Source organism: Lynx canadensis, chromosome F1 (genome assembly GCF_007474595.2).
Source record: "Lynx canadensis isolate LIC74 chromosome F1, mLynCan4.pri.v2, whole genome shotgun sequence".
NCBI lineage: Eukaryota > Metazoa > Chordata > Mammalia > Carnivora > Felidae > Lynx > Lynx canadensis.
This window is the reverse complement of record NC_044319.2, coordinates 18,169,046-18,183,493: the sequence shown is the minus strand read 5'-3', so window position 1 is coordinate 18,183,493 and position 14,448 is coordinate 18,169,046. Positions and strand designations below refer to the sequence as shown.

The window sequence follows — 14,448 nt, the reverse complement described above, 5'->3', positions numbered from 1 at the left end:
GACCACAGTCAGGCCTGGCACAAAGTACTACATGAGTTTGTCGAATAAAAACTTCTTCAGTAAGGTCTTGGCATGACCGGGGCCTGTGTGTGCACACTTTATATTTGTTACTTCACCTTCCGCTATTTTCCCCTGCATTTATGTTGTGTCCTACTTTAGATTACTAGGGTTTTTCCTTTTTAAGTTCATCTATTTTGAGAGAGAGAGAGAGAGAGAGAGAGAGAGAGAGAGAGAGAGCGCGCGCAAGTGGGGGAGGGGCAGAGAGAGAGGGAGAGAGGGAGAATCCCAGGTAGGCTCCACACTGTCAGTGCAGATCCAGACGTGGGGCTTAATCTCACAGACTGTGAGATCATGACCTAAGCTGAAGTCAGATGCCTAACTGGCTGAGCCACCCAGGTGCCCCCGCTGTGTCCTCCTTTAGATTACTAGTGCTTTGTAATAAGGCCTGGAGACTTGGATCTCTCTTACCTTGAAATGAAATCTCTCTGAACCTGCGTCTGCTTCTGACATTCACCCCCTTCCCTCACAGCTGGGTTTCTGTAGAGAGTGCACAAGACTCTGCTCTCAGGGCACCTGGGGGCTCAGTCAGTTAAGCATCCAAATTCGGCTCAGGTCACGATCTCGTGGTTCATGAGTTCGAGCCCCGCGTCGGGCTCTGTGTTGACAGCTCAGAGCCTGGAGCCTGTTTCAGATTCTGTGTCTGCCTCTCCCTCTGCCCCTCCCCTGCTTATGCTCTGTCTCTCTCTCTCTCTCTCAAAAACAAATAAACACATTTAAAAATTTTTCAAAAAAAGACTCTGCTCTCTGTCTTCACCCTCCAGCCATTCATTCATATTTCCACTCACTGTAATGGGACGTCCCCTCCCAGGACCCCAACTCTGGAGTGGAAACCCTGTCTCTCTCAAGCCACCAGTGATATTCTTTTAAAGAATTTTTTTAATGTTTCTTTTATTTCTTGAGAGAGAGAGCACACATGCGCACATGAGCGGGAGAGGGGCAGAGAGAGAGAGGGAAGGAGACAGAGGATCCAGGGCTCAAACCCACAAACTGTGAGACCATGACCTGAGCTGAAACCACGAGTCAGACACTGAACCGGCTGAGCCACCCAGGCGCCCCAGCTGCCAGTGATGCTCTAACTGCTGGATCTAAGCGAGCCCACGTCAGGCCTGCCAGTTGGCCACCCCTGTACCATCTGACATGTTGGGAACCCATCCTTTTCCCTTTCCCCAATTCTGCTGCCTCCCAGGCCTCCTCTGCCTCTCTGGTCACCAGCTCTCCTTCCCTAGCCGTAGGGAACCCTCAGGCTCCTCAGGGTAAACCGGCCCTGGCCAGCGGCTGGGCTGTGATCATTAGTTACAGGTCCGCGCGCTGGGCACAGAGCGCCTTCCAGGCAGTCCCTGGCTTCCCCATCTTTGCTCCTCCAGCACACGGTCCAACGCCGAAACTTCGCCTGACGGAAGCTCAATATACTGGATGAGTGAATATATGAGTGGAGGAAGAAGCAAACAGAACCCAGCTACCTCCGTTCCTCCCTAACCTTCCTAAAATGTACAGCAATGATCTGTACGAAAATGAACAAATGGTGAGTCACCGCCCGACTGATGACTCACGAACGGATTGATTAACTTTTGAACTCTGTGACTTCCCCTCTGATTAGTAACTGGACTTCTAATCCAGAAATGAGCTAAATGACTAGTCTTGGTACCCCAACTGGTTGCCATGTCAAGTTCAAATGTTCTGAGACTCGGGGGTCCCGTGACCATACTGTATATTTGGGCAGAACCGTGTTACATCACCACTCATTGCTGCCTCATAAAGACAACTGGGATGTTTTCGTTTGGCCGCTGGATTTATTTCCTGGATGTTCTCTTTTTTAAAAAAATTCAAACAGATGAACACAGGATAGGAGGAGAAAAATAAGATAAAAACAGAGAAGCAGACAAAGCAGGAGAGACTCTTAAATACAGAGAACAAACAGAGGGCTGGTGGAGGGGTTGTTGGGTGGGGGGATGGACTAAATGGGCAATGGGCATTAAAGAGGGCACTTGCTGGGATGAGAGCTGGGTGTTAGGTATAAGTGATGAATCACTAAATTCCATTCCTGTAATCATTATTATACTATATATAAATTAACTTGGAAAACATTCCATGCTCATGGATTGGAAGAATAAATATTGTTAAAATGTCAATACTACCCAAAGCTATCTACACATTCAATGTAATCCCAATCAAAATTGCACCAGCATTCTTCTCGAAGCTAGAACAAGCAATCCTAAAATTCACATGGAACCACAAAAGGCCCCGAATAGCCAAAGTAATTTTGAAGAAGAAGACCAAAGCGGGAGGCATCACAATCCCAGACTTTAGCCTCTACTACAAAGACGTAATCATCAAGACAGCATGGTATTGGCACAAAAACAGACACATAGACCAATGGAATAGAATAGAAACCCCACAACTAGACCCACAAACGTATGGCCAACTCATCTTTGACAAAGCAGGAAAGAACATCCGATGGAAAAAAGACAGTCTCTTTAACAAATGGTGCTGGGAGTACTGGCCAGCAACATGCAGAAGGATGAAACTAGACCACTTTCTTACACCATTCACAAAAACAAACTCAAAATGGATAAAGGACCTGAATGTGAGACAGGAAACCATCAAAACCCTAGAGCAAAAAGCAGGAAAAGACCTCTCTGACCTCAGCTGCAGCAATTCTTACTTGACACATCCCCAAAGGCAAGGGAATTAAAAGCAAAAATGAACTATTGGGACCTCATGAAGCTTCTGCACAGCAAAGGAAACAATCAACAAAACTAAAAGGCAACCAACGGAATGGGAAAAGATATTTGCAAATGACATATCGGACAAAGGGCTAGTATCCAAAATCTATAAACAGCTCATCAAACTCCACACCCGAAAAACAAATAACCCAGTGAAGAAATGGGCAGAAAACATGAATAGACACTTCTCTAAAGAAGACATCCGGATGGCCAACAGGCACATGAAAAGATGCTCAACGTGGCTCCTCATCAGGGAAATACAAATCAAAACCACACTCAGATATCACCTCACGCCAGTCAGAGTGTCTAAAATGAACAAAACAGGAGACTATAGATGCTGGAGAGGACATGGAGAAACGGGAACCCTCTTGCACTGTTGGTGGGAATGCAAACTGGTGCAGCCACTCTGGAAAACAGTGTGGAGGTTCCTCAAAAAATTAAAAATAGACCTATACTATGACCCAGCAGTAGCACTGCTAGGAATTTACCCAAGGGATACAGGAGTACTGATGCATAGGGGCACTTGTACCCCAATGTGTATAGCAGCACTCTCAACAATAGCTAAATTATGGAAAGAGCTTAAATGTCCATCAACTGATGAATGGATAAAGAAATTGTGGTTTATATACACAATGGAGTACTATGTGGCAATGAGAAAGAATGAAATATGGCCCTTTGTAGCAACGTGGATGGAACTGGAGAGTGTTACACTAAGTGAAATAAGCCATACAGAGAAAGACAGATACCATATGTTTTCACTCTTATGTGGATCCTGAGAAACTTATTAGAAGACCATGGGGGAGGGGAACGAGAAAAAAAAATGTTAGGGAGCCAAAGCATAAGAGACTCTTAAAAACTGAGAACAAACGAGGGTTGATGGGGAGTGGGAGATGGGTATTGAGGAGGGCGCCTGTTGGGATGAGCACTGGGTGTTGTATGGAAACCAATTTGACAATAAATTTCATTAAAAAAAAGTTTTTAAAAATCCCTGAATAAATAAATAAATTCAAAGAACAGGATTGTTTTAAAGTAGGCAGTGAACATGGGAAAGAGAGGATGTTGTTACTTCTCGGACACAAACTTAGCCTAAGATATGCTTTCTGGAAGGTGCCAGGGTCACGGTGTGTATGATGCAACGAGCCCTGAGAGTAACCAGATTCCATGTACTGGAGAGCAGAAGCATGGAGTTTATGTATCTGTTTATGGCATCAGGAACTGAAGCTAACGGACGTTCAGAATCCAAACTAAGGTGCAGCCTCCCTCTCCTCTTTATTTGGCGCCTCCCTGAGGAGCAGGCTACGATGGGAACAAGAAGGAGCCAAGAGCACACATTTCTGAATGACTCTGAGGGGCAGCCGCAGAGGAACAATAAAGAAGAGCGTGAAGGATAGAGCAGAGAGGAAGGACAAAGTGTTGCAGGTGACAAACAGCGGATGAGTTTATTTGGGCTGCCAAAGGGGATTCCTGGTTCCAAGCCCTGACACTCCTGAGCATTTCCAACTTGACAACCTGTGCTCCAGCCAAGGGCAATGCCAAGAGTCCCCATGGGTTTCGGGTCATCCTTGAGAACTGGGAGAGGACACACGGCTAACAGAGGACGGGGAGAGAGCGGCTAATGGCACCGTGCAGGTCACTCAAAGCCCGTCCTCAGGATCTTGTCTCCCTGAGATCGTAAAAGGGCTAAGAGGCACTAACTTAAGGCTGCGGGTGAGGACAGGAAAGGCCCTAATAATAACTGATAATAACAGGGGTCAGGCACTGACGCTGGAGTGTGACAAGGAGGATGGTCACATGGTCGTACTCAGAGGAAACTCCTCTGTGCTACCACTGGGAAGTGACTCTCCTTCCCCCAACAGATACCTGGGCGGCCCCTAAGCCCCAAATCTGCCCCTTGTGAGTCAGACACTAGGCCCTGAACAGAATGGCTCACAGGGTGACAGCAATGAACCCAAAGCTGGAACCCAAGAGAAAGTTCAGGGCATTGTGAGGGAGCCATACGGGCTTTATTTTTCCTCCTCCTCTGTTTCTCTTCTCCTTTTCTTTCTGAAGGTGCTGCCCCATCACAGTCTGATGTACTATGCCTGCTGGGGGCCTGAATGTTCCCCATGTGCATGTAATTTAGGGCTCGTGTGTGTGTGTGTGTGTGTGTGTGTGTGTGTGTGGAAAGTACTAGAAAGCAACGCAATTCAGGCCAAAGGAGAGCTCCTTTCATGCAGAGCTGGGTTCAGGGAAGAAAGGGCCACTTTAGGGTGCCCTTGAGAAGCTGGAGGAGGGAGCCTGAAGACAGCATCCGCCTCCACCAGTAAGGGTTCCCTGTGACTGCAGAGACCTCAGCACCAGAATCCAGGTGTCTCTACCTGGACAACAGCACAGTTCTCAAGGACCACCAGGTGCCATCAGATGTAAGCAACGGCCCTAATCATCAGTGAAGTCGCAGGAACCCTTTTCACTTCGAGGGTCAGAAATATAAAACCGAACCCTCACGCATGGCTGGGGATTGCAAAATGGTGCAGCCACTTTGGAAAGTGGTCTGGCAGTGCCTCAAAATGGTAAACACAGAGTGATACACCCGAAAGAACTAAAAACGGAAGTCCACCTGTGCACAACGTTCATAGCAGCTGTGTTCTCAGTGGCCGAGAAGTGGAGGCCACCACAGTGTCCATCAACCGAAGAATGGATGAACACAGTGTGACAGATCTACGGACTATTACTCAGCAAATAAGAAGGAATGAAACTCTGGCACATGTTAAACATGATCAGCCTCCAGTGAAAGAAGCCAGGTTCAGATACCAAACGCCCAGAATAGGCAAATCTGTTGAGGCAGAAAAGAGATTAGCGGTGTCTCTGGTGGTGGTGGATAAGGGAAGGTGAGGAGGGAGATGGGGAGTGACTGTGAAGGGCGACAGCGTCTCTTCAGGGTAGAATGAAACCTTCTAAACTTAGATTGATAAAAGTCTCCCAATTCTTAAAAAAGAAAAACCATTAATTGTAGAGTTTAAACGTGACATATAGAAGTTATATTTCGATGCTATTTTTTCAAATAGAAAATAAGTCACTATAAACTCCACCTGGAATGCTCAGACCAAGAAATTAGCAGGACTTGTTGCCTGTGGGAAGGAAATCTCTGGGAAGTTTTGTTTTTACTTGAAAAGAAGGTGTGGATACTGCCATAGCCCCTCGGTTGGTATTATTCTGGACAGCACAGAGCTAGGAAGCAAAGCAACAGAGGGCTGTGGGAGACAGACGGCATACAGGGAGTGCCCTTAATACCACAGGGCAGCAAACTCTGGCCTGCCACCTGTTCTTGTAAATAAAGTTTTACTGAAACACAGGCACATTCGTTCATCTACAGATCGTCCGAGGCCGCTCCCTTACTCTAATGACAGAATAGCCGCAACAGAGTATGGCCTGCAAAACCTAAGCCATTTACTACTGTTCCTTTACAGAAAAAGCTTGCTGACCGTTGCTCTAGACTCACAAGTCTAGAGTCTTGCTACTTAAATACGGTCCCCACACCAGCAGGATCACCTAGGAGTCTGTTAGAAATGCAGCATCTCAGGCTGCCCCAGACCTACTGAATCAGAATCTGCATTTGTGTTAGTTAGCTGCGTCAGTGCAAAAAGCAGGTGCGAAGATGGGATCGATGTACGACGAATTAATTAGGGGCGACAACTACGAGAGAGAATAGGATGGGAGCCTGAAAAGGCTGGGGGAGCCATCAGTCCATGCTGCCAGTCTGACCCAGAAGGAAGGAAAGAGGGAAGGGAGGTTTGGTGGAAGGCTACTGTTCGGGCTGAGGAACCCTGCCTGAAGAAAGGGGCTGCTCCCATGAAGGTGGGAGGGGGCCCCGCACCCGGCAGCTCCTCTCCCAAGCTCTTGACGCACCTCTATAGTCAGCAAAAGCGAAATTTGAGAGCCACGGCCCCGTTCTCCAAAGAGCCGCCGGTTTCAGGAAGTTCCTCTCACCATTTTTCTCATCCCTAATGGGTGTCCAGGAATCTAATGTCTACCTTACGTGTCCTGCAAACGTAAGTGACAGCCTAACACCGTGCTGGATATCTGGGGATGGCAAAAGTGAATCAGACATGAGTTTGGCTCCTGAGGAAATTTCGGCAGATAGAAACGAGACATGTGCCAGAGCTAACGAGGGAGGAAGCAATGTGTGCCCCCAGGAAACCACACCCGAAGGGCTATGGAAGTGGGGAAGCAGAGATCACCCTCACACAGGGAATCGGGAAGGCTGCATGGCCAGGGGGCTCAGCAGGCAGCAGTGAAAGGAGGGACGGAGTAACAGCCCGTTTCACTTCTCACACTAGACGTCGCCTCCCTTCTGGAGGGGCATACAGGCACAAGATACAAAGTCCCCATGGGCAGATGCTAACTTACAACAATCAGGGCACATGCCTCGTCCACACAAGCACGCTCAGGTATCTCGTCCTCGCCAAGGCGGGCAAACCCACCACCAGGGACTGTCATCGGCACGTGCGTCCATGGCTCTTCCATGCAAAGGGTAGGGGTGCTATAACTTTGCTGTACATCTGGGTCCCGGTCCAGGGAGCAGGGCTATAATGTGGAAGGAAATGGGTAACTCCTTAGGGTCCCATGAGGGCAAACACTCCGACTTTGCTATTGTCACATACGAAGAGGCAGCTGAGGGAGATGGTCACAGACTCCTCATTCTCAGAGGAGCTCTGAGAAAGGTATGTATGTAGCTCTTCCCCTGTCATTAAGACTGGATAAAGGGGGACAGAGCACATATGGCCCTTTTAAATTCTCTTCACGTCTACACTGACACTTCTGCGTATGGGAACCTGTCTTCTGTGAAGCTCCGTGCTCTGCACAATGAAACTTCTTACCCTGAGGATGCAGCTCCCTTCTTGGGAGAAGGGGGTATCTTAGCATCCCGTGAAACCGCATTTCTTAGATGTCATTCAAAACAAAACACAGAGTCATCAAGGTGCCTAAACAAGGCCAGTTAGACACTAGCCCTCAAGAAAACCCAAAAAGGGCTGAAAGTTGTGTCAACTATGTGAACATGTACATTTTTCTGAGGAGTAAGGACAGCTTTCATCAGATTCTCCAAAAGGTTTGGGATGCCAAAGAAGCTTCAGTGCCACTGTCCAGTTCATTCAAAATAGTACTGCCCAAGCTAAAAAGAACACATGATTTTAAAAAACAGAGTTCTTTTAAGCATCTGATTCTAGTGTTCTCAATCATCTTGAAACCATCTTGTGAAAATTCCTATTTACCATCATTCCTGTCTCACAGATTAGCTCACTAAATTCCTAAGAAGTGAAAGTTAACATCCCACCTAAGGAAAAATTACAGGTTAGTGGGTAGAACCAAAGATGAGCAGGTTCATGCCCACTGCGCTTAGTGGTGACTCTCTCCCGCTATTAATACTATGTCATAAGTACCATGGGCCAAGCCCCGTGTTGGGCACTTTACATATATGACTTATGTAAACAACGCAAGACATTATCTCATTTCTCAATGTGAGGAAACCAAGGCTCCAATCAGTTCAACGGATTGCGAGAACAGAGCGCTGGTAAGTGTCAGAAGTGGGATCTGAGGCCAGGCCGGTCTGACTCCCCAGTTCTGTACTGGGATATGCTCTGAAACTTGGATCTTCAGAGGAGGAAGATAGGTCTTCAAGTCAGGGACAGTTTCTTAGACATCTTTGTATTCCCTACAGTGCCCTGCCGGGCTTTGCATGGCAAGGCGCTCAGTAAATATTTGTTGAATGAAGAAACGTGGGCCCGGGCTCTAATCCTGCCATGGACTTACTGACTCAGTCTCCTACAACTTGGAGCTGCAGGTGGTTACTCAGCTGGGCGACTGCAGGGAACATTTGAAATCAATTATGGGTGAGGAGGAACCTATTAAAAGTCTCTCTTCTGTGTACGCTGGGGTTGAAGGAGGGGAAAGGAAGTTGAGAAGGAGGGAAAGGAACAGGATGGTTTCAGGGGTGGGTGCTGGAGCTTAAGGATTTCATCAGGACGGGACAGAATTTGGCTTCTGTCCACTGCTGAGTTCCAAAAGTCCAACCAAATGGGCTCCTGACCTCAGGCTACTCCTCCTTGGCCCCACGTCCCCTAAATTGCCAGGCCCTTGAGAAGTGACTTTTAGGGAGGCCTCTATGCTGGAGTAGCTGCACACGCCCGTTTCCTAGGTCTCCATTGCCCTGCTTCAGAGCACAGGCAACAGGCAACTTTGGGGGTGCCTACCTCTGGGGTGGGGGGTAGGGAGTCGGCACCATCACGCCCCTTTAGGGGCCAGAGAGAAGCTCAGCACCGGAAGGCTGAGGCCTGCATTGCCCTTGGCCGTAAATAAAAGGATTCCGGCAATCCATTCTGGAGTTCAACTTCCTATTTTGGAAGAACGTGGGAGTTTGGGGTGGAGGGGGAGGTAACTCCAGTTGATTTTGTTTTCTTTACTAGTTGCTACAAGTGCAGGGTGGTCATAACCCCCAAAATGCCACCTTAGCCCTATCACACAGGTCCTGCAAAAAAATACTTGCATGAAGCCGACCCTAAGGGATGCCTACCAACAACACCCTGGGAGGGGATGAAACAAGACAACCCAGAGGCCAGGGCAGGGGCACCAACCCAAGAAACCAGACACATTCCCCACTACGTGGCTTCCCTGGAGCCGCCTCCTCTCCTGTGCGTGAAGCAACACTGCCACCTAGTGCCCTGCGTGCGAAGTACTCCCTGAGGTCCCACATCTCTTGGGCGGGGCGGGAGCCGGGGGGGGGGGGGGGGGGGGGGTCCTTCACCATGGCCAGTGTGGCTGAATGGCTTGATGTCTCTGCTGAACGGAAAATGCCCCAAGTTTGGGAGACTAAGAACTGGGAGCTAAGTGGGTAGAAGCTGAGGTTTGAGAGCCATTGGGAAAGAGCATGGGAGTCAAGTCTTCTAGCACCTCAGATTATCCTCAGTGGTGCAGCAGAACTTCAAAGGCTGAATTACGTTTAGCTCCCAGGCACACGATCTAATTGTTATTCTGCACACGTGAAGGCCCACCGGCCCAGGTACAGGCAGTGACCTACCACAGGGCCAGTGCTGGGTAAGAGAGGGGAGATGGCCTGGTCTGTTGATAGGAGTAAGCAAGTTAGAACCAATCAGAGACCTTTATCCCCAAGGAGGCCTTCCTTTGGCCACCTCGTGTCTCTCAGCCAGGGCCCACAGGAGCTAAGCACAGTGAGTAGACAAAGACGCCTATGCCCTCGGGAGCCCGGCCGCTAAAATCCTAAAGAAGGAAGGCGTCGTTCCCAGCCCCCATCTTTCCCAGACTTTTACCGTAAATCTTTCCTGAAGATGTTCTGATGTGCACAACTCTGAAGAAAGATAGAGGGCAGAAGGTGGAGAGGAGCTAGACCTGGGTAGTCCCTGCTCTCAACCTTCCTGGTGTGGACCTAAAGGGGAAATACCAGTACACCACAGGGGTCCACTTTGATTTCAAGAGGGAGAAGCCCCAGAGGCTACACTGTCTGCAAAAGATTTCCTGCCTAATTTTACATGCTTGGGGATGTGAGGGAGTTCAGAGGGGCACTTCGGAGAAGGATCGGGGTGTGTGTGCCGTGGCATTTGAGGAGGGAGAGTGGCTGGTGGTGGACAGGTGGGCGAGGGAGGGAGATGCACTGGGGGCTCGTGGGGACGTGCCCCACGGAGCGCCGGAACTGGAATCAGCTCAGGATGCCACTCTCTGCAGAGCACGAGACACGACACGGAAGGGATAGGACAGAGGGCAGGCACCCACAGGCCTGAATCTGTTCCCTCAGCTCTGGGTTTTAATAACTGAAAGCAACGGTCTCTGAGAGCCTCGCTCATATATTCCTGTTGGAGCCTTCTCTAATTCTTCACAGCCAGGGAACTGATCCCAGGTCCCTCCGTGGCTACTGCAGGAGGCGGGGGAAGCGGAGTCGTGGGTCTCGGTCTAGACTGCAAGCACAGGTTCCCTGGCAGATGGGCACTAGGAAGCGAGATGAGGCAGCAAGAAGATGTCATCTGGGAAAAGGTGTGAAGCTGCCAACTCTGATCAGATAATCATCTCATTATTTCTTCCATTTGGCCCCAGAATAAGGATTTCCTTCTCTCTCTCTGCCACCACCTATCTCACAGCCCAGCCCCTTCTCTCTTCCCTCCTCTCGCCCCCTCTCCCACCCAAAACTAAAATAAAGCAAAACCACAAGACTCTAGAGTGCTCAGTGTCTGGGAATCCCGGCTTCCAAAGGAGAAATTGCAGCCAAAGAGGGGGAGACAGCGTGTCCAGAAGGGATGTTCCAGCAACACCCCCACTGAAAGAGGTTCCCTCCCTCCAGGTTTCTTTCTCCAGGCTGAAACTTATTTGTAGGCATCCGGCAACCTGAGAAGTTTTTAATTTGGGGAGCTGTCAAGCACCTCAGGAGCTCAGGGGTTCCGCTCCCGCTCTGCGTCTGGCACACCTCCCGTGGTTTGGTTTCCCCATCGATGCAAACAGGACTGGCAAACATCAAAGGGCATCGTAGATGATACAAACTAATGAGATTACAATGGATCCACTATGTGCCCAGCCTGGTGTGAGGCTCTATCATGGGGGGCACCCAAAGGGATAATGAGACCGTACACGGTGACCTACAGGTCTAACTCCCACCACTTGCTGGAAACCTCAGCAAGGCCACAGAATAGTTGTTCCTAATGCCATCCTTTTCTTTGTCCTTCTGGGTGACTTTCCGTGAAAGCCAAGATCTGGGTATAGTGCAAGATACATACGGGTAGAGTTCTGAGATGTTACCTCTGACCAAAACCATAGAGTTCTACACGGTTCCTTATTACGTCCTCAAACAACACCAGCGGCCTGGCGTGGGAGTGCCCACCTTTTCCAGCAGACCCTGCTGTTCTCAGGCTGGATACGTGACTGTTAGGACAGGCAACAGGGATGCCAGGACCCGGGCCAGATAGTGGTTTTCTGCAAAGTTCCAGGGCTGCTCCAAGCAAGGGGAACTGCCAGGATTTATGGCTGTGCACCTGGCAACCTTGTCCTCCCGCAGCCCAGCCCTGCCCCTCCCACGGCCCGGCACCCCCTACCACTACCCCGGGCCTGGCTCACTGCACGGGTCCTTGTCCTCACGTCCTCACGTGCAGCATCAAAGGTGCCCAGGCTACAGGAAATAGAGGGCGATACCTCTTCCCCATTGACAAAGACCCAGAGACCTTCCCCTTTAAGGAGGGGTAGGGAGTGAGCCGAAGGTCTGCTAAGTGCAAGCGCCATCCATGTACAGAACCACAGGAGATCAATACTCATTGGGACAATGCTCTTGTGGTTAGAGTCATTATCGTAGATGATGTCTGGAGTCCGGCCGTGCTGATGAATAAGAGCCCTTCCCCCTCTCTCCCTGGCCACCTCTTCCCCGCTTTCCTGCCCCTGCCCCCTTCCTCTCTGTGCCCGCTTCACCTAACCCTGTCAAACGTGAAGCCAGCCGTCCCCCAAAAACCACGGAGAGCCCAGGAGTGGGCTGTTACCTGCAATGATGGCTGGGTTGTTCTGTCCTCCCTCCGGTCTCACCCAGGCTTCCACTGTGAACGCCTCCCGGGGAATCTCAGCCAGCACTTCTGGACGCAGCAGGAGCCGCCCCCGCCTCCCGGAGAAATACAAGACAGGCAGTCCTCCCTGGGACTCTGCTTCCCAGGAGGGGTCCCCTCCACCCTTCTGGATGCCGTCCTCCGACGGACTCGTTCTGACCCCGTGCACAAGGGGATGCTTCGGCCGCGGCCGGAGACGCTGGGGAGAGACACCAGGCTCTCCCTGCACGGCCCCTACCTGCCCCTTCACCACCTGGCGACGACGCCTGGTCTTGGCCCGGCCCTTGCTTTGGGTCTCTGGTTTGGGTTCCTTTGGGCCCACGAAGGTGGTAGCAGCCGTGGCAGCCGTGGCCGAGCGTTCGCGAGTCCCAGCCTCACCTAGAGACTCCTTGGATCCTCCATCACCAAGATAAGTGTCATCGTCTCCCCGCAGCTCAGACCGCCCAGCGGGACCATCCCTGTCCCACGAGGCGGCTGGCTGCTCAGCTGTGCCCCTCAGCCCCACACCTCCAGCTGGGCTCGCAGCCCCTGCGGCAGCTGGCTCACTGCGTCCCGTGGGGCGGGTTCCCTGCGCCCCCACGGGGTAGGGCCTCAGGTAGTCCCCAGGCCTGCTGGGGTAGACCCCAAAAAGATGATGCTGGGGAGCGGCTCTGGGTCTTGGCGGCCTGGCCCCCAGCCAACAGCGTTCTCCTTCTGACAGCACCTGGTTCAGGCGTCCCCTCTGAGCCAGGGACCTCTTGCGTGTCCAGCCCGGCTCAGAGCCGGCAGTGCCGAGCGCCCACCCGGCCAGAATCACCAGGCTTATTCTCAGGATCTTTGGGCCCATCATACCTCCCCCAGCTCTTTACACAGAACCAGAAGTCAACTTCTGGGTACCACACCGGAGTGATGGGGGAGAAGAGGAGGAGACGGCTAGCAGTGGATTCGCAGTCACCGGGGAAACTGTTTTCGTTCAGGGACCAAACTTTCAGAAGCAGCAGCACCCAGGGAGTGCGTCTTCCGGCTCCCTGCGTGGGGCGCTGTGCTGCGTGAGCTGTGCTGCCCTCTCCCTCCTCCCCTGACCTGCTTCTCCTGGCTCTAGTTTAGTCCGTGCAGCACGAAGTTCATTTCTCCGGGTTCCTCTGAACCTCCTCCCACTCGGCTCAGGTTTCTTTCTTTTTCTGTCCCTTCTTCACCGGCCCCTCCCCTCGCTGATACTACAGGAGGGACCCACGGATGGAGGTGAGCCAAGTCCCTCTCAAACACACACTCCCTCACCAACACATACCCCTCGCTACCTGAAGTCATTCAAAGGACGCTGATCTTCTAATTTTCATGGCTTTCTCCTTCTTCCTTCCCTAGGAGATACGTTCTTTTTGTAGCCCTTAACCTAAGATAGAGCAACCTTCAAACAAATCGTGAGAAGAACTTGCATACAGAGACACAGAATTTGATGCTTATTCTCTAAAAATGCAAAAGGATTCTGGGGGCACAAAATTCCAAGCTGGTACTTAGCTTTTGCTCTCCAGATGTCCTCCTCAGCCAGATGCCCATCCAGCTGCCAGTCTGCCTGTGCAGGTCACAGTGTTTCCCTCAGCCCGGTGCTTGGGCGTGTGGAGTGGTGAAGGTTTTCTAATCCCCTTCCAACTTGTTGGTATGTTGTAAGTCTCCGTGAAGTTCTCCTTGGGGAAGCCAGTCTGGTGTCCTAATAACCTGATGAGTCTGACAGCCCTTGACTTCACCTTCTGGGAGTCTCGTGGGTCCCTGGGAAGATGGGAAAGAGAGGCACAAGAGCATGTACTTCAGGGGACCTGTTCTCTCTGGTGCCTCCTGCTCTCCTCTCTTCCTCTCCCTCTGCCTGTAATTATCGTCTTGTTTGTTTCATTTAAAGACGATGATGATGTCAAAGCTAATAAGTTCGATGTATCACTCCACCTCCTCCCTGCCCCTCCTTCCTCCTGACAACCTCTCCACCTCACTGAGGCACTGGGGACAGGCATGACTTCCGGTTTCCCCGGTAAACATCTCGGGCTTTCTCCTCCAGCAGCCGCAGCCTACACAATCAATAACAATCAATACTGTCTTGGAGCAGTCTTTTTGGTGTGTATTCTCTCTCTCTCTCT

At 50.8% G+C, this 14,448-nt stretch overlaps 1 protein-coding gene across 1 annotated transcript in view; it reads right to left on the bottom strand.

Annotated features, from left to right (window-relative positions):
• LOC116737828 (pappalysin-2-like) overlaps positions 1–13,689 on the bottom strand; it is a 123,714-nt gene extending 110,025 nt beyond the window's left edge. Inside the window, exon 1 of the mRNA XM_032591706.1 lies at positions 12,287–13,689. Within this exon, the coding sequence (XP_032447597.1) occupies positions 12,287–13,175 (889 nt within the window). The 5' untranslated portion in view covers positions 13,176–13,689. The remainder of the gene's footprint in view (positions 1–12,286) is intronic.
• Positions 13,690–14,448: the final 759 nt, after the last annotated feature.